Consider the following 18,639-nt stretch of genomic DNA (forward strand, 5'->3'; position numbering starts at 1 on the left):
GCTGTAAAGGGAGCGCTCTTTTCCTCGGTCTCACACACACACACAGGCATCTAAACGTGCACAAACACACCTTTTAAACTTGACAAAAACTCTTGAAAACCTTTACTGTCTGCTGTGTTTTTAATATGGTGTAATGATTATTATGCGTTATTGAAACATCAAGGAGGACGCAGCAAAGAAAAGTCACTTATAAATTAAAACTACTTTATTATTTTATGCAGCAGCCTTACATTTAAAAGAGAAACATAAGGCCGTTCCAACGCAAAAAGACCCCAGCCTATAATTTGTTCCAGATGATGTTTTCTTTTCCGTATTTATTTATTTGTTTGGCGCATGTACTCATGTGCAATCAGAAAACTGTCCTCGCCTCTCCTTTCACTCCACCCCGAAGCCCCGGCTGGCCCTCTTTGGCCCAAGTTATTCGGCGGGCTGAAAAAGGCCGGCCGCTGGCCCCAAGAAAGCCCTGATTTGACCTGATTAGGCCCCGGAAGTGACAGTGGAAACGCGACTGGCCTTGGCTCGCTCGCTTTAGGCGCGATAGTGTAAACGCGGCTATTGCTACTTAGAAGGAGTGCACTCTCCTCATGCTCAGTGTCTATTACTATATCCCAGACTACTTACCTCTCTCGTTCCCTATGATCTCCAGTGTCTGCGTCTCTCCTTCCTATTGTGGTCCCTCCTCTGCATGTCGTCGATTCCAGGAGTTCATCTAACTGTGTGCCTGGCTTCTATTACTCCTCTGGTTCCTCCGATTCATCCATCCTGCAAAGCATCGTCATTGAGTTCTGTTTACACCCTGCCATTCTGTTCAACAAACTGTTATCATACGAACATCTCTGGTTCCCGTCTCCTTCTGTGACAGACTCTTATTTTGAAAACGGGAGACGCAGCAATGTCAAAGACAGGGTTGTCGCTAAAAGGAAGTAAGGGTTGGGTTAGAGCTGAAGATCTTTGGCCGAACCTGACGGGACCCGACTATTGTTCAAATGAACATTCATAACTCTTATTATTTAGGCATATATTAATAGTTAATTGGTATGTTAATAAATGCTTTAAGAACACAAATTGATCCAGTTTTGTGACCTAATCTAAAGTGAGGACTGGTTATGCTTTATAAATCCCTTTTAAATGGCAGATAAAGGCTCATTAAATTCTAAACAGAAAAAAAAGTACAAACACGACTTTATTCGATCCTATTCATTTAAAGATCCACAAATGAAACAGTACTTCAACTGAAAATAAATCTTTGCAAATTGATAAAAATTAATAAAATAAGATTACTGTACAGTTTAAACATCGCATCTTATTAAATTGCTAAACAATTATGTTGTTGTTTTATCCTATTTGATGTTGTATTTTGACACTCCTGTTATTCAGCAATGCTAATACTTTACAATAATTTTAAGATTGCAACGATGTTCATTTGATACGGAGCCTTTAATTGTCATCTATAAGGTTTCAGGGCTCATCACAGTACAGAAACCGCATTAGTGAAAATAACCAATGATTTACTCTTAGCTGCTGACCAAGGGTGCATCTCGCTATTAGTTCTACTCGATCTTAGTGCAGCATTTGACACCATTCAGTATCCTCATACATCGCTTAAAGTCTACAGGTGTCCAGGGACAACCTCTACAATGGTTTAAGTCATACTTAACTGACCGCTACCAGTTTGTGAATATTAATGGACAGCCTTCACTAGTCAGCCCAGTGCAGTATGGGGTGCCTCAAGGATCAGTTTTAGGCCCTTTACTGTTTACAATTTACATGCTACCTCTGGGAGACATTATTAGAAGACATGGGATCAGCTTTCACTGCTATGCAGATGATACTCAATTATATATTTCAACTAAACCTGACGAGATGTCTGAACTATCTTAGGGCGTACTCACACTATGCTATCCGAACTGTACCCAGGCCCGTTTCCCGGATCGTTTGAGAAGTGTGAGTGCGCTGAATCGGGCTCAAGCACAGTTCACTTGGCCGGCCCTGGCCCGGTTGGAAGAGGTGGGCCTGAGCGCGGTTCACTTGGGCTTGGGCGAAACTAAAAGCGAGATGTGACTTTTAAGGGACTGTTTGATATGGATTTATTAATCATTCTTACTGTTCAGTGAACGCAAACTGCTGTAGTTTATTAAAGACACAAACCCCTCACTGCACGTCTGCGCGGCTTCAGCAGACCTCCTCATTCCTGCAGCACGAGGGCTTTATGATTGTTTATGAGCGCCAAAAGTGGCGGATCTGTTCGGTGAAATATCTGACTGCGTGTCCCAGCATCCCTAAGGACTGTTTGGCGAAATATATAACTGCATGACACTGCATAACAAACCACTAAAGCGATATAACTAGAGAAATCTCCACTGTGCTGGGCAAGAGCGCTTCTCACTGAACAGCACAGCAGCGATGACGTAAGCGTGCCCAGGCCCGATTGTGCTGTGTGTGCGGGCCGTCGGGGGAGATGGGAGGGGGGACAAGCGTGCTTTGGCCCGGTTCTAGGCAACTGTACATAGTGTGAGTACGGCCTGAGCTAATTGAGTGTATTAAAGATGTTAAAGACTGGATGACCAACAATTTTCTTCTTTTAAACTCAGACAAAAACAGAATTATTACTTATTGGGCCTGAATCCTGTACACAGCAGATCTCGCAACTCAATCTACAATTAGAGGGATACAAAGTTAGCATTAGCTCTACTATAAAAGATCTGGGTGTCATATTAGACAGCAATGAAAACCATATATCCCATGTCACAAAAACTGCCTTCTTTCATCTGAGAAATTTCGCTAAATTACGAAGTATGCTAATCTCTGATGCAGAAAATCTAGTCCATGCTTTTATGAGCTCTAGTCTGGATTACTGTGATGCTCTATTTGCTGGCTGCCCAGCATCCTCTATTGACAAACTTCAGCTAATGCAAAATGCAGCTGCCAGAGTTCTGACCAGGTCTAGAAAATATGATCAGATCACCCCAATTTTATCCTCCTTACACTGGCTGCCTGTGAAGTTTCGTATTAAATTTAAAATATTACTTCCTACATATAAAGCTTTAAATAATCTAGCTGCTGTTTATCTAACCAACCTTCTGTCTCGCTACAAACCAACTCGCTCTTTAAGATCTCAAAACTCAGGGCTTCTTGTAGTACCTAGAATAGCAAAGTCGAGTAAAAGAGGTCGAGCCTTCTCTTTTATGGCTCCTGGAACAGCCTTCCTTATAATGTCTGAGGCTCAGACACACTCTCCTAATTCAAAACTAGATTAAAGACCTATCTGTTTAGTAAAGCATACACTCAATGCATCACTTAGCGGGTTTCCACGCAGGTTTCAGCATCTCGTTTATATACACTATGAACAGCAGCTACGCTAATTATTCTCTTTATTCTCCATTTCCACCTGGGGATACTCATCCTGAAATCCTCAGACTATACAGAGTCACTGATTGATCTAAGACCAGCGACGAGATGATCCCAAGGTCTCCATAATCCTGGACCATGCCGTATCCTGAGCAGCTGCTGTGGTGGTCATGCAGGAGTGGAAAGTATGAGACTGATTCCTGTGACGCTCCAGGGACAGACGAGTCTTCGCTGAGGCCAGCTTCCAGCCTCTGACGCTGAGACTGCAGCTCTGCACAAGACGTTTGGTCAGCGGAGAAATTAAAATGGTCGTGTCCAACTGAGTCTGGTTCTCTCAGGGTTTTTTTCTTCTTCACTTTCGCCAATTGGTGAAGTTTTTTTCTCGCCGCTGTCGCCACTGGCTTGCATGGTTTGGGATCTGTAGAACTGCGCATTGATGGATTTGCTCTTCAGTGTTTAGGCCCTCAGTAGTGAATATTAAACCACACTGAACTGAGCTGAGCTGAGCTGAACTGAACTTAAACCCTGAAAACTGAACTTCACTGTTTCAATTGTCTATGATCTTCTATGAGAAGCTGCTTTGACACAATCTACATTGTAAAAGTGCTATACAAGAAAAGTTGAATTGAATTGAATATAAGGGATTTATAAAGCATTAATAGTCCTCACTTTAGATCACAAAACTTAATGAAGTTGAGTTAATAAAGCGTTTATTAACATATATACACAGAAAAAAATATTCAAAGATGATTCCCTGAATTCACAAAAAAATTTTAAGTGGTTGTAAACAATTAGTTTGGGCTGGATTTAAACAAACTAATTAAGTTAAACATCACTAAATTTAATTTGTCTGCTTAAATTCAACACATTTAAGTTGTTTGGAACAATTTTGCAGACATTTTTCTCAGTGTAGTAATTATTACTCTATGCCAGAATAATAAGATAAACATCGATTTCAATAGTTTACTAATTATATATTAACTCATTCTGAATGATCTGAAAAGCCCTCCACTACTCTTAAATACCTGCTTTGTAAATAATGCAATAATACATTTAGTAGTGAAAAATAAATTAGCAACAAAGTATGAAAGTACAAGCATTAAGAACATAATAATGTGTTTATAAGTCAAGAATACAGCATCCATAGCTGCAGTTATAAACTGATTACCAATGATTATTAATGTAGAGTTAATGCCTAACAGACAATAAATTCACTAGACGCTAATGCTTAATAATTGATTTATAGTGTGCAGTTATTATAAAGTGCTATTACAAATGTAGTTTAATGAATTGTATTTGAGAAACTGACTCATCTGTAAAGTGTGTTTGTGGATCTTACACACTAATGAAGCCTGTAATTAGTCTCTAAAGGTGGATCATGATGACATTCAGATGAATTTCAGGATCATTTTCAGATATAGATCATCTGTCTGCATCAGTGTTTGGTGTAATTTTCACTAATCAGATAAGCACATCTGAGTTTCCTTGAAACTCCAGTTCAAATATCCATGCAAATATGTGAAAGCACAGACGCGCATGGACTTCAGCAATAACCCTGCAGATGCAAATATGTGTTCTAATAGAGGCTTGGTATTGTTTGTGTTTCTCTGATAATACACTGCATGTGTTTTCTGCAAATGCGTGAGCCAGCTCAATACTAGGCACTTATTTTTTTTTCTTCTAAATTCTCTCTCTGAAAATAAGGTAACTGCGCTCTAGTTTTATGTGATACTACAACCCCAAATCAGAAAAAGTTGGGACAGTATGGAAAACAAGATATTTCAAGTTTTGTCTGGTCAACTTTATTTAATTAAATATACATCCTTTACTGTCAGTCAGACCTGCAACACACTCCAAAAATAGATGTGACAGGAGATGTTAAAGGGCAGTAATCAGGTAATTGGTGAAATAATGAGGCACTTTAAAACAGGGGATGTCAACAAGTTATTGTAGTTTTCATTTGGTACAAAAGCAGCATCAAAGAAAGGCAACCCAGGCTCATTCTGAAAACGCACCAAATGCACCAGAGGCCGCTGTGTATGCTTTTTCAGACCTCAAATTTATTTCACGAGCCATTCGCACTTGCTGTCCACTAGAGGCCGCTGTCGTCTGACTGACTGATCGACTGACCCGACTTTTTCCTCATCTAAACCCAACCAATAGTGTTTCCTAAAGCACAGATTGACCTGCCCACTCCCTTCCCTAAAGCCAATGGACAATTTTAAAAAGCAATCAAGAAAAAGAAAAGCCCTCGCTTGATTTTTATCACACTTTCAGATTTTACCACATTCTTACCCTGTGTTTTACTTGTTTATTTTTTAACAATTTTAATTCTTTCTGGAACATTTCTCACCGGACTCGAACCCCATTGTCATGAGCTACTGACAAACTTGTAACAGCGAAAAAGCCACGCATACAGAGGCAAGCGGTCAACTGGTCAGCATGAAAAAGAATGTTGTCATACCGCCCTGTAGCATACACTGTCAACCCTGGGAGCTTATATAGACAGGTGTACGCCTTTTTAAATATTGTCTAATCAGCTGAATTGAGCACAGGTGAACTCCAGTGAAGCTTCTGAAACATCTCAAGAATGATCTGTGGAAACAGAATGTATCTGAGCCCTAAAAAAATAACTCAAGAGGTCTGTTACCACTACATAGTTTAATACATTGTTTTAATTAAAAAAAAAATCTAAATTGGTGATTAAATTAAAACTTTTAAGTTGTCAGAATAATTTTAAGTTTTCACAATAGGAAAATGCTGATAATTACATCAACTAATAATGCAGCTTATTTAAGGGTAAATATGTCTGCCAGCTAGTTTGAGACAAAATTTTACTAGTAGCAACCAAAAGAAATTGGGGTGATAGTTCAGTCTTTCTACAAAAAGTTCTGGATTTCAAAGCTCTTCTCCCTCTGAACAAGCAAGAAGCAAGTCTGGACAAGTTTTAGGCAGACTGTTTGACACAAAGAGCATTTTAAGGTGAGATATCTAAATTTTATTTAATTTCCAAATCAATTTTCTCCATTTCACTAGAGTGTTGGCTACTCCTGGTAAATACAGTCGATGTTAGCAGTGTTTTTTGGAAAAAAAAACACACACACACACACACACACACAAAACGTTTTTTCTTGCTTTACAAGAATACACAAGAATTTGAGGAAGACTTTAATGAGGATGCATTTGGGACCTCAATGAGGAGGACCTTAATGAGAAGGCAAGTAATGACAAGTGCCATTATTGGTGATCAATCTACTTTGCAATTGAACCACAAGATGGAAAACATCATGGTTAAGGATATGATAATCCTAAATGGAATGGGTATCTCAAGGTGCTGTGCTCTGTTGATGGGCTTAATACATGATCTGAATCTGACCTCAAGGAACTTAAATATACTTGTGAAGTTTCTTGAACTTGATGGACTGAAGCCCAGTGCAAATGTAATGCGTCTCAAGAACATTGTTTTCTGAAGTCTCTACTTATTTCAGAGTAGATTTTGCTCTTTATGTTGCACTGTATGTTGTTTTGTATTTTTAAGTTCACATGCTGATGTTTTTTGTTGTTTTTCGTTGTGTTTATATGGGACAGTACACATTTTTGTTTAGTAAAATACTGAAAGAATGCGGTTTAAAATAAATAAAAAATTACTGGAAAACAAAAATGTTGTTGTTGAATGTGTTTGTTACAAGCAACTAAATGAACAGTAAATTTAAAAGCACAATTAATTTCAGCTATTTAATTTATTAGAGGTTATAAACTTGCATGTATAAATATGGGAAGTAAGTACATAACACTGCATTTATTTTAAATATTAATTGAATAAAGTAGTTGAAACAACTTAATTTTTAAGTACTCAACTTAAAAAATGGAGTTTATGCGACGAGTTTATGCTATGTAAAAGTAAAAGTTGTCTGAACTTCATTTTGTTAGATTTTGTTGTAACTTGAATATATTGATGCAAACTGTTGTGTGTCAGGGTTCTGCCACTCTGGTCTTGTGAATTCTTGTTTTGGTGGCAGAATCCGAACACTGGCCCTGTTTTGTCCTGTTTCTGTCATTGTGTGTGTCTCTGTGTGCGCGCGCTCTGCGCATACCTACAACGAAGCACGCTTGATGCGGCCGCGCAGGCTCTGCGTGTCTCGGACGTGCGCGCTTTTGTACTAGTGTGTGTGTTTGTTATGTCAGCATCGCGCTGCTTCATTCTCGGTGCCTCCGTCTAGTTGGTTTCAGTTTTGGTTGGCGCTGAGATGAAGCATGCGTGTTGCATATGTATGAAGGTGTTTATCTGCTCGTGTCTTGCGTCTCATGTCAAAGCACGTGCCTTAGAGTTTACATTGTGGTCGCGTGCTTTTGTTGTGTGCTTCAGTGTGGTGTTTGTCTTGTCATGAGAACACGTGGTTAATGAGTTCTCTCATTGGCTGCGTGCTCAGTCTTGTTTTATGTGAGCGCATGGCTTGTGTTGTCTTTGCCATGTGCTCTCCCGTCTATTCTCTAGTCCCACCCTCCTTGTTAACCCATTATTAGTTACTCATGTTCACCTGTTTGTGTGAATTTACTTTTGCTTTATAATCCCCTCATGTCTGCCGTCCTGTGCCAGTTCGTCGTCATTATTTCCCTGTCCTGTGAGATCCAGTCCTGTTTGTCCTGCCAGCTCATCCAAGTTTGTTTGTCTGTTTGTTTTATAGTTATGTTTTTCCCCCTCGGGGTGGTTTTTGTTGTCCTTTTTGTTCTATTTTTATTAATAAATACCATCTTCTGTTGCATTTGAGTCCTCGCTCCCTCATCCTTCCTGAAACCCTGACAGTTGTGTTAATTTTTTTGGTTTGGTCTAAACAGTATTTTTTAGAGTGGCTCAATTTAGAGCTTCACGCCAACGGTAAATCCAAGGAATCATCCTTGAATTTTTTTTTTCAGTGTGGATGTGACTAAATTATTATGAATTATGAAATCTCTTTGGTTATTCATTTTTGAGCAAGATGCTAACGGTCTAATCTGATTCAATAATCTATGCTAAGCTAAGCTAAAAGTGCTCCTGTCAGATCTGGAAATCAGCTGAATGGGTAAACAAATGGTACAATCCAACTGTTGAACTATATAATGAGCTAAAATGAGCATGCATTCCCAAAAAGGTGGTTATTTCTTTAAACCAGTGTATGTGCTTGCTTATGTAACCAGTCTTTTATCCCTACATTGAATTGTAATCTGGATAAAGTCCGGGATAAGTTAATGAGTAAGTGTGCCTATATCAGAATTATAGGCACCGTCCCTATCTTCAGTAGCTAGATGAATGTCAAGTTTATTTGCTTCAGTGTGTGTATATATTTATTAATGCAAAGTGACTTGATAAACAGCTGAAAACAAACACTGACATGCACAGTTAGACCTTTAATATGCCCCTAATTTGCATACTTGCCAGTGAACTTTCTGTCATTATAATCATAATACAGAAGCGTCAGAGGTGAACGGATGAAAGTGTCTCTTCTCTGGTCTGTGGATTTTGATCTGGAGAATGTAATAAGAAACTGATGTAGGATTTGTGTTCAGAGCCTGTAGAAAACAACATTAAACACGTGTGTCTCTGTCAGGTCTGTGGGAATTATGTCTGGACAGAAGCTGAATGTGCTGCGGCTGATCATGATGATGATGGTGATGATTTGCTGCCTCACTGGACGGATAAGTACGATTTATAGTTATTAAAATGATGTTTGCTGCATGTTTGCATCTGCTTTTTAAATGCTATAAAAATACTGGGTGAAAGAAAAACATCAGTGTGCACACATCTAAAAAAAAAAAAGTTTTCAAGGCAGGTGCTAGATCAAGTTAAACACAATTAAAAGAGTCAAATAAATAAAAGAAATCAATCGGCACACTGCCACTTTACCTCTTAAAAATCTATTTAATAGGACAACGTTTCAACCTACACCTGGGGTCTGTTGTTTGTACGTGGATTACTCAATTAGCTGGATTTGGTTATTGGCGATTTGACATGATCCAGGATCGTTTCCTTCTTCAAAACTCATGCGAGAGTTGCTGTCAACAGCTCTGGTAGCTCAAACCTGCTCGGGAGCATGTTCATTTCATACAAGCAGGATTAGATCGGGTCATTTCAACCAAAGATAATACTAAAATGTTTATATTTTCTTACAGTAGTAGTTATATACACTCGGGAAAAGAGTCAATATAATTTTTAACTATATATTTTTAAAGTTTAAATATATGTATTAATAAAACTTATGAAATCTTCTCTCTGAAATAAACACTGCCACCTGCTGGTGGTTCAAAGAGAAAATGTATTGCTATGGACTTTTTAGATACAAACCGCTGAAGTACAATTTGTGTATGATAATAGACATGCATATATTTTTTTCTAGGGGAATCATACATGTATGCAGTTATGAACATGTTTTGACAGTTAATATGAGCTTTTGTGATGCAAAATGAAGTTAAACAGCCAGGTATTATTTACACCAATGAAAACCGGCTACTAATAAAGAAAACCCTCTAACTGTAAAACTAAATAAACTGCTAAATACTCTTGACAGATGAAAGTGTAATGCTGTGTTCACACATGACGCTAAAGAAACGTCAAGAGTGAGGGATTTACATGTTAAGTCAATGCAGAGACGTGGATAAAAATCCTGCAGTGCGATACACGCAAATGGCACAGTTAGAATGACGCAAATTGCAAAAATGGCGCAGTGCGTATGGCGCGATACGCGGAAATTTGCACGTTTGACGCACGTTTTGATGCACTTAACGCGCGAATTGCACAAACTGCTCCAGTTGGAAAATCTGAACTTCAGCAGACATTCGCGTCGTGTTAACCAATCAGGAGCTTGTTCTTGTGGGGGCGTGATTATGATGTAGCACCTGTTGCTTTTGTCCCGGTGGAAATCCTCCTGCACACACCGACAAAAGCTCATAAAAACAGGGCTCAGCTTAGTCAGAAGCATGCTGAAAGCCTCCATCATCCGGAACGAAACGAACTTTAACGCACGAATGAAGCGAGTAAACTAAAATGTTCACACGACTATTTACGCGCGAATATTTATCCGCGCATTCCGCGTCTGGTTTGAACACAGCATAAAGCCTGCAGCCCACAACAAAGTGGAAAAGTTGAATTGCATATCATATTTGACAAACCGTTTCCTATTAATTTTATGTAATTCATAGATAATTGAATATTAATTAGATGATGTCATTACGCTGCTGTGCCGTCAGCCAATCGTTTCATTGCTGATCATGATTTCGAAAATCAAAAGATCTGTCCTTCACAACACACGCCGTGATCTCAGATCAGTTCATCCAGACATTTTATTCCGATTCGCGAACTTGTTTGAAGAACCAAATTAGCCAGAGATCAGCCATCAAGATGAACAGATCCAGGATCTGCCAAATCATCTTAGATCATTTAAGCGAGGTATGAAGAATGGACCCCTGATCAAGGCCATGTAGGTTGAAATGTTGTCCTATTAAAACAATCTTTTGAGGCTAAAGTGGCAGCGTATTGATTTATTATTGTCATTTTTGTTTACTTTTCTAAATATATCGGGTCTCATTCACTAATAATTGTATATATTTGTTTGTATTTCCATGCACATTTCAACTTAACATGAAAGATTTCAGACTAATTGACTAACACACGTGCGTATGCACATGACTTTACTCTTAAACATGTTCCTCTGTTAGTGGGTTTGGAGTCTTCTAAATTAGGGGTTCCCAAACTTATTAGCTTGCGACCCACAAAATAACAATGTTACTGACTCGCGACCCCCCAATATCCTCTGAGGTGGTTATATATACAGAAACCTTGCATGCAACAGCGCACACACACCAATAAACCCAGGTTTATTCTTAGTTTAATGTTGGTTTTCATGTAAATCAGAGCTGAAAATGTGCCAGAAAGTTTAACCTGATATTATAAAACCAATCTGCTGCATCTGACGCCATTGGTGTGTCTTTAAAATTATGTAATTACCCCAGGGGTCGCATTCCAATAGAACTAGTAACTATAAGCGACTGTAGTAACTATATAGTATATATTCACTATAAACAACAATTTTTCTTTTCAGTAGTTTATTGATAAAGTATGGTAATTCTTATGGTTTAATATAAATAAATAGATTTTTGGAAATCACCACGCGACCCCCCTTCATTGTCCCGCGACCCCTTGGGGGGTCCCGACCCCCACTTTGAGAACCACTGTTCTAAATGAGTGACTGTGTGTACAAGGTTGGTCATTTGCATATTACACTCCCAAATGAGCTCCATATCAGGTTTTTCTACAAAGTGTTGTGCAAGTTACTTCCAAACTGTAATCATTACAGATTACTTGTTACTGGTTTTTAAAAGCAATCCCTTCCATTGCACTTTTATTGTCACATCATCAGCAGCACGTGTGCTATGATGAGTGGAAAGCTTAGGTGCTGGCTCCCGACAGTGCAAAATACTACAGCATACTCCCAAAAATAAAAATAAAAACAGGGCAATGTAAAATTGACAGCGATATGTACAATGAATAGGGGTACCCATAGGTATAGAATAGGTGTACCCATAGTTGTAGAATAGGAGGTGTACCCATAGCTGTAGAATAGGTGTACCCATACTTGTAAACCCCAATGCCATGACAAAATGCAGATTTCTTTTCTTATTGTTGCCATTATTGTATTCACTTTAAATTCAAGTGGTTCACAACGCAAAATTGTCATGCACAAAGTGAGCATGATGAACAGCTTTTTCAATTTAATGCTCGTGCACCGAGTTCCACTGTGGACAAAACTGCTTGTGAGCTCTTAAATATATGCTGCTCAAGTGCAAATTCTCACGCTCTCAGTGCACTGCTCGCTCAGTGAGATTATATGCAGACCTACAATGTGTGTCTTGTGTTCCCTTTTCCTTTCGTGCTTTTTGATATGATTTATATCGGTGCACTATTTATTAGTAATAACCAAAATACTTAAATAGACTTACATATTAAATTATTAATCAAATAAACCATAACATTTCTGGCTGTATGTTATATGATGAGATATTCCCAGTGTTAAACACTTAAACACACAGAGAATAGATGTTGAATGTAAAGAATACATTTTAATTTAATACCATTTATTAAACATCTAAAAGGAGCACCATACTAATAAAATAAAAACATTTAAACAGAAATATAACTAACACCAGCAGAAATGTACTTGTGATAGAAAATAGGGAAATGTTGATAAGGTATTATATACTGTACTATTCACTCTTCAAATAAATCTCACTATCAATCCTATTTTATCATGTCAACTAAAATAAAAAGTGAACTGAAGTCTCTGTTGTCCTCTACATTAGTGATGAGACTGTGGAGGACATTTTCCCTGTCATCCTCTTCATTTTGAGGAGAAGCTGTTGCACAGGGCCCCTGAACACACATATTGTCATGTACAGTGTGTCACATCCGTCAGTGACCACCTGAGGGCGCTGTAGTGCACTAGGACTTTGTAGGCACTACAGCGTCCCAGGAAAAGAACTACATTTTCATACATGCCCCGCACACACAGCGGAACACCTACACTGACCTGTCATCACATCTGTTTTGTGTTGCCGTTGATTATCTGGACTATTTATACATCCATTTCACCATAGTTTGTTATCGCGTCGTTTGTCTTCCATGTCCAAGTTTCCAGTAAGCCTTATATCCCGAGTTTGTTATTCTGATCCTGTTCTTGTATTTTGCATTAGTCTAGTTCGTGTGTCATTTGTCTAGTTTGTTTTCTAGTTAGGTTTAGTTGTTTGAGTTTGTTATTCCTGAGCCTCGTCTCTGATTTAGTTTCTGGTTTTGTCGTTTATTTGTTACTTTGTATTCTTATCACCTTGTTGGTAGTGGTGGGCAAAGCGAGGCTTCGTGAAACACTGAAACTATCGAAGCAAATGTGTCGAAGCTTCGAAACGTTTCGAAACACCACTCTATGGTGACACCTAGTGGTCATTTTATTTGTATTTCACTGAAACAGCTTCAGCAAAGAACAGTTGAGCAGATTGAGGTATCAAATCCCACTTTGTAGCCTTGAAGCATCAAATGGTTAGTCGAGCGGTTAGAGTACGTGACTTCCATTTGGGAATTATGGGTTCGAATCCAGACTGACACAGTTGTTTTGAAATGCTTTAATACCAGTTGGTAATGCTTTGTTATTGTATCGTTTTGTTTCAACATTGCTCTGACATACGAATAAACACCTTGTAAATAAATTTGTATTGTTTTGTTCATAAAACAGGGTTGTTACTAGATCAGATACAGTTGTGGCCAGAAGTTAACAATAATTATTTATATTATTAATTACATTTCCCATTGTATTTTATTAATGTCTATCCAAAACCTAAACCCATCACAGTACTGTAAAAATATGAATTATTGTTTTACAGTGTTACAAAAATGATGCTAAATTGATGGCATATCCGCAGCTGTCCTCAGTTATATCCACGCATAGGGCGGCAGAATAGAGGTTCGCGACACCCGCGCGTCCTCAGTTATATCCGCGCATAGGGCGGAAGAATAGAGGTCCGCGACACCCGCGCGTCCTCAGTTATATCCGCGCATAGGGCGGAAGAATAGAGGTCCGCGACACCCGCGCGTCCTCAGTTATATCCGCGCATAGGGCGGCAGTATAGAGGTCCGCGACACCCGCGGGTCCTCAGTTATATCCGCGCATAGGGCGGCAGAATAGAGGTCCGCGATACCCGCGCGTCCTCAGTTATATCCGCGCATAGGGCGGCAGAATAGAGGTCCGCGACACGTCACTTCATTTTCATAACCGGTCACTTTCGTTTTCACATTGGGGTTGAGGGCGGCGTGATCGTCCTCTGCCTAGAGCAGCAGTTCAGCTTGCTCCGGCCCTGCAGATGAACAATGCAATAACATCCGTTATTGGCATAGAGCGCACAAAACTTTTGCGCATGGAAAAAAAACTTGCAATGCTTTTCTCACCACTTTTGGAGCTGGTAGCTGAAGCAGTGCGAAAGCCGGGGATGCAGGAACACTGGAAGATGCTTTCACAACAACACAGTGGCGGTGCTTCAAGTGAGATTTCAGATTTCGACTAATGTCTATCCAAAACCTAAACCCATCACAGTACTGTAAAAATATGAATTATTGTTTTACAGTGTTACAAAAATGATGCTAAATTGATGGCATATCCGCAGCTGTATCCTATCTAGGCTACACCATAAAACAGTAACATGATTAAAATACATAAAATCATGAATTTGGAGTATTTGTACTAGTCAAGATTCGAACCCAAAATAAATTTGAAATACAGTACCATAGTGCACTCACACGGTCCACTAGGCCATACAAGATAGAGACATAGAGAAGATCATGCCAGTCAAATGCAGATTCTCCGGGTCTTGAAACGCCTCTGAAATGATCGATGCTTTGAATCGCTTTTGTCACGTGACCAAGTGTTTCGAAACACTTTAGTCACATGACCTGGGTGTTTCGGATCATGCTTCGGTGCAGTGTTTCGAAACACTTGCGCTTCGGGATCTCGACACTGTGTCGAAACGTCAGTTTCACGTCAGCCATCCCTACTTGTTGGTTGCACTGTAAATAAATAATCTGCATTTGGATCCGCACCTTTTTGTTTTTTGTTTTGATCACGCTAAAACGTGACAGTGTTTTGAACAGTACTATACTAAAGTACTTCAGTTAATCTGTTGTGTTAATAATATAGTTGCTATGGTAACACAGGTGTAATATAAACAAATTACCCAGTGCTGTAGTTTTTTTTTTATTACAGTATCCCACATAGCAAACGGACTTGGCCCAAATGTGGCCTCATTATGACACTGCTGGCGTGTTGCCGGCACTGGCATACATAATGTCAGCCGAATGTGGGCCATACATGGCAATGATGGCACTGCATGCATGACAGCAAACTACATTTGGGCCAGTTGTGGATGGGTGGTGTTTGGCCCAGATCAGTGTAGCAATTGTTTAGGTAACATTAGGCTGGATTGTGGCTCAGTTTTTGGGGTTTCTGGTTAAAGTATAAACTTATAGCTGAGAATTGGTACCAATAATAAACCTATTTTGGCCCTGTTCAGGGCCAGTTAAGGGTGATAAATTGGCTGAGGTTCGGGCCGGTTATAGCCCTTGTCTTCAATCCAGTTATAGGCCACTTCAGGACCGTCATTTTCTGCGGTACTTGGGCTGAAGGAAAAGTTATTGTGTGGTCCATAGCTGGGCCAGAAAAAATTTGCTATGTGGGTTACAGTTTATTATTCTACAATTTACCACACTTTACTGTAGTAAAACTACACTGTATTTCCTTAAACAAACTGTTTGACATTTTAGTCGTTTGATATACAATAATATAATGTATTATAAATAATATGACGAGAAATAAGTGTGGAATAGCAGAACATGTGCTGCAGTTTATTACAAGGTTTCTGTAGCGTAATATACAACACCAACACACACCATACAGCACTGCAGACTACTACACATGAGCAGAAAACACACTTTATACAACTTTACAAAAGTGTTAAAAATATCAAGATCCCATAATGCAACTCAAAAGCAGAGATAAAACAGGAAAAACTAAAAACACAAGTCAGAAAATATGGAAAATTTCAAATTTGCAGTTTTTTTACAGTGTATCAATGGTCTTAATGCTCAGGTGCTTTTTCAGTCCGCTCTCTAAAAACCCACTCCAAACACAAGCTGAGACACAATTATAATCCTTTCAAGAGTTCACACTTAGTTGATGATTTACAAAAGCTTGTTTGGCATGCTGTCCCGGGAGAGAGCCCCGAGCTCAAGGGCTCCTCGAGCCCGGGGCTTCTTCTCATTGGCAGAGCAAGAGGGGAGCCCGAGCTCGGTGGATCTCAGAACTCCCCTGCCGCTGTAGCTAAGGGAACGCAAGGGATTAGACAAGCTTGATTGTTATGCATGTTGAATGTCTTTGGATGGTGGGAGGAAACCGGAGAACCCGGGGAAAACCCACACGGACACGGGGAGGACATACAAACTCCTCACAGAAACACCCACCGGTCCTGTGGAACCAGGGCTGGCAGTGTTCTTACTGTGAGGCTCACAGTGCTAACCACGGGGCCGCCGTGCCGCCCAATCACAGTTAAAGGAAGAGAATAGGGGAGGAGGGGGGTTTCTTCCAAACGAAGATAAAGTGAACTGAAAACTGTGGCTATTTAGAGTAGCTTAGGGCTCATATGATTGGAAGATAGTGATTAGCAAATGCGAGACCGGCCGTGATAAATCATAAGCGCGTGATCCTCTCGAAATTAGTTTATGAATAAACTTCACTTAAATGATGAAAGAGCAGGTGATTGTTGTTTTAACCTCTAATCCGATGAATGATGATTAACTCAGGAAGTGTCCGTACACACATTTCACGCATACATTTGTTTGTACTCCTGCTGAGTGAATGAGACCCATTGTTTTTGTGTGTTTTTTTTTGGTAATGCAAAATCTATGGGAATTTCCAATGTATTATTTTGCAAACATCTATATTATTTACCTATTATCTATACATATACAAAAAAACTTACAATTAAACAATGAAACAAGAGCGAAAAACTCCTATCTGACTGTGTAAGTTTTTGTGGTTATTATGAGTACATTACAAGACCAGATAACTTTAAACCAGCATACTGCAGCTGAAGTCAGAATTATTCGCCCTCCTGTGAATTTTTATTCTTTTCCAAATATTTCCCAAATGATGTTGAACAGATTCAGGAAATGTTCAAAGTGTTACCTCTAATATTCGTTCTTCTGGAGGAAGCCTAATTTGTTTTATTTTGGCTACAATAAAACCTGTTCTTAATAGTTTTAAACCAAGTTTAAGGTCAATATTATTCACCCCTTCAGCAATATTAGTTTTTGATTGTCTCCAGAACAAACCACTGTTATACAATGACTTGCCTAATTACCCTAACTTTACCCTAATTACCCTAGTGAAGCCTTTAAATGCCACTTTAAGCTGAACACTAGTGTCTTGAAGAATATCTAGTCTAACATTATGTGCTGTCATCATGACAAAGAGAAAAGAAATCAGTTATTAGAGATGAGTTGAAAAAATATCTTTCCTCTGTTAAACATCACTTGGGAAATATTCAGAAAATAATCAAAATTTTACATGTGGGCTAATCATTTTGACTTCATCTGTATATAATTAATAGAAAATATATTCAAAGTTTAGAGAATGTTCCCTGATTCACATTGTTGTGTTTGTTTCTGCAGCCTCCAATAAAATAATGATAATCAGGGACAATCTGACAGATCCATCTGGACAGAGCTTGTGTGAATCTGCTTATCCAGGTAGATGTGAAATGGCTTGTGAATACACACACATGTAAAAATGCTGGGTTGTATATGTTTGTTCAGATATGGCAAACCCAACGGTTGGGTACATTCATTCACTTTCCTTCGGCTTAGTACCTTTATTCATCAGGGGTCGCCACAGCGGAATGAACCGCCAACTTATCCAGCATATGTTTACACAACGAATGCCCTTCAAGCCGCAACCTAGTACTGGGAAACACCCATACTCACTCATTCACACACACACACACACACACACATACACTACGGCCAATTTAGTTCATCAATTCCCCTATAGCGCATGTGTTTGGACTGTGGAGGAAACCGGAGCACCCGGAGGAAACCCATGCGAACACGGGGATAACGTGCCAAACTTCACACGAAAACTGGCCCTGCCAGGACTCAAACCAGCAACCTTCTCGCTGTTAGTGCAACCACTGAGCCACCGTGCCACAGTTGGATTAAAAAGTGTGATATATATCTTTAGGTTACAACATCCCAGCATTTTTAACAGTGTTTACTATGTATTTACCTTATTGACGTCAATGTCTTGCCTTTATTCCAGGTCTAAATGTGACATGTCCTCAGGCGTATGAAATACTGATAGGAAAGTTTTGCATGATGCACGTCAAACCAAACTCCTCCTCCATAGGTAAACGCTGTTATTTATGAGCATTTGGATGCTACACTAATCTGTATTCATCTCTAGAATTAGATGACCTTCGTTTCTGTTTGTTGTTTCAGTCATTTTGTGTCATTTTGTTAGTCATAAGAATTTATATTTAGCCTTATATTTATTTAAAGGTGCAGTAGGTGATATACCTAAATACTAACCAGTTAGCCAACATACATTAGTAATCACCAACATGCATTAAAGTTGACAGAGCCCCAGTGGATCATGTCATTCTCCAGTTAGAAAGCTTTACAGTACTTTATAATACTACAATTCTGAATGGAAAAACTGTATTATATCT

General features: G+C 39.1%; 1 protein-coding gene across 3 annotated transcripts in view; it reads left to right on the forward strand.

Moving 5' to 3' along the window:
- The window catches only part of LOC101883444 (uncharacterized), a 108,150-nt gene that overhangs the window by 56,316 nt on the left and 33,195 nt on the right, over nt 1–18,639 (forward strand). Inside the window, exons 1-4 of one of the 3 annotated variants that reach the window (XM_073927964.1) lie at nt 8,778–8,834; nt 8,934–9,025; nt 17,585–17,662; nt 18,231–18,317. In XM_073927964.1, the coding sequence (XP_073784065.1) occupies nt 8,815–8,834; nt 8,934–9,025; nt 17,585–17,662; nt 18,231–18,317 (277 nt within the window). In that variant the 5' untranslated portion in view covers nt 8,778–8,814. Of the gene's footprint in view, nt 1–8,777; nt 8,860–8,933; nt 9,026–17,584; nt 17,663–18,230; nt 18,318–18,639 lie in introns of those variants that run through there. The other 2 variants (XM_068214491.2, XM_073927965.1) reach the window with 2 other exon arrangements.

This window comes from Danio rerio, chromosome 17 (assembly GCF_049306965.1).
Source record: "Danio rerio strain Tuebingen ecotype United States chromosome 17, GRCz12tu, whole genome shotgun sequence".
NCBI classification, from domain to species: domain Eukaryota; kingdom Metazoa; phylum Chordata; class Actinopteri; order Cypriniformes; family Danionidae; genus Danio; species Danio rerio.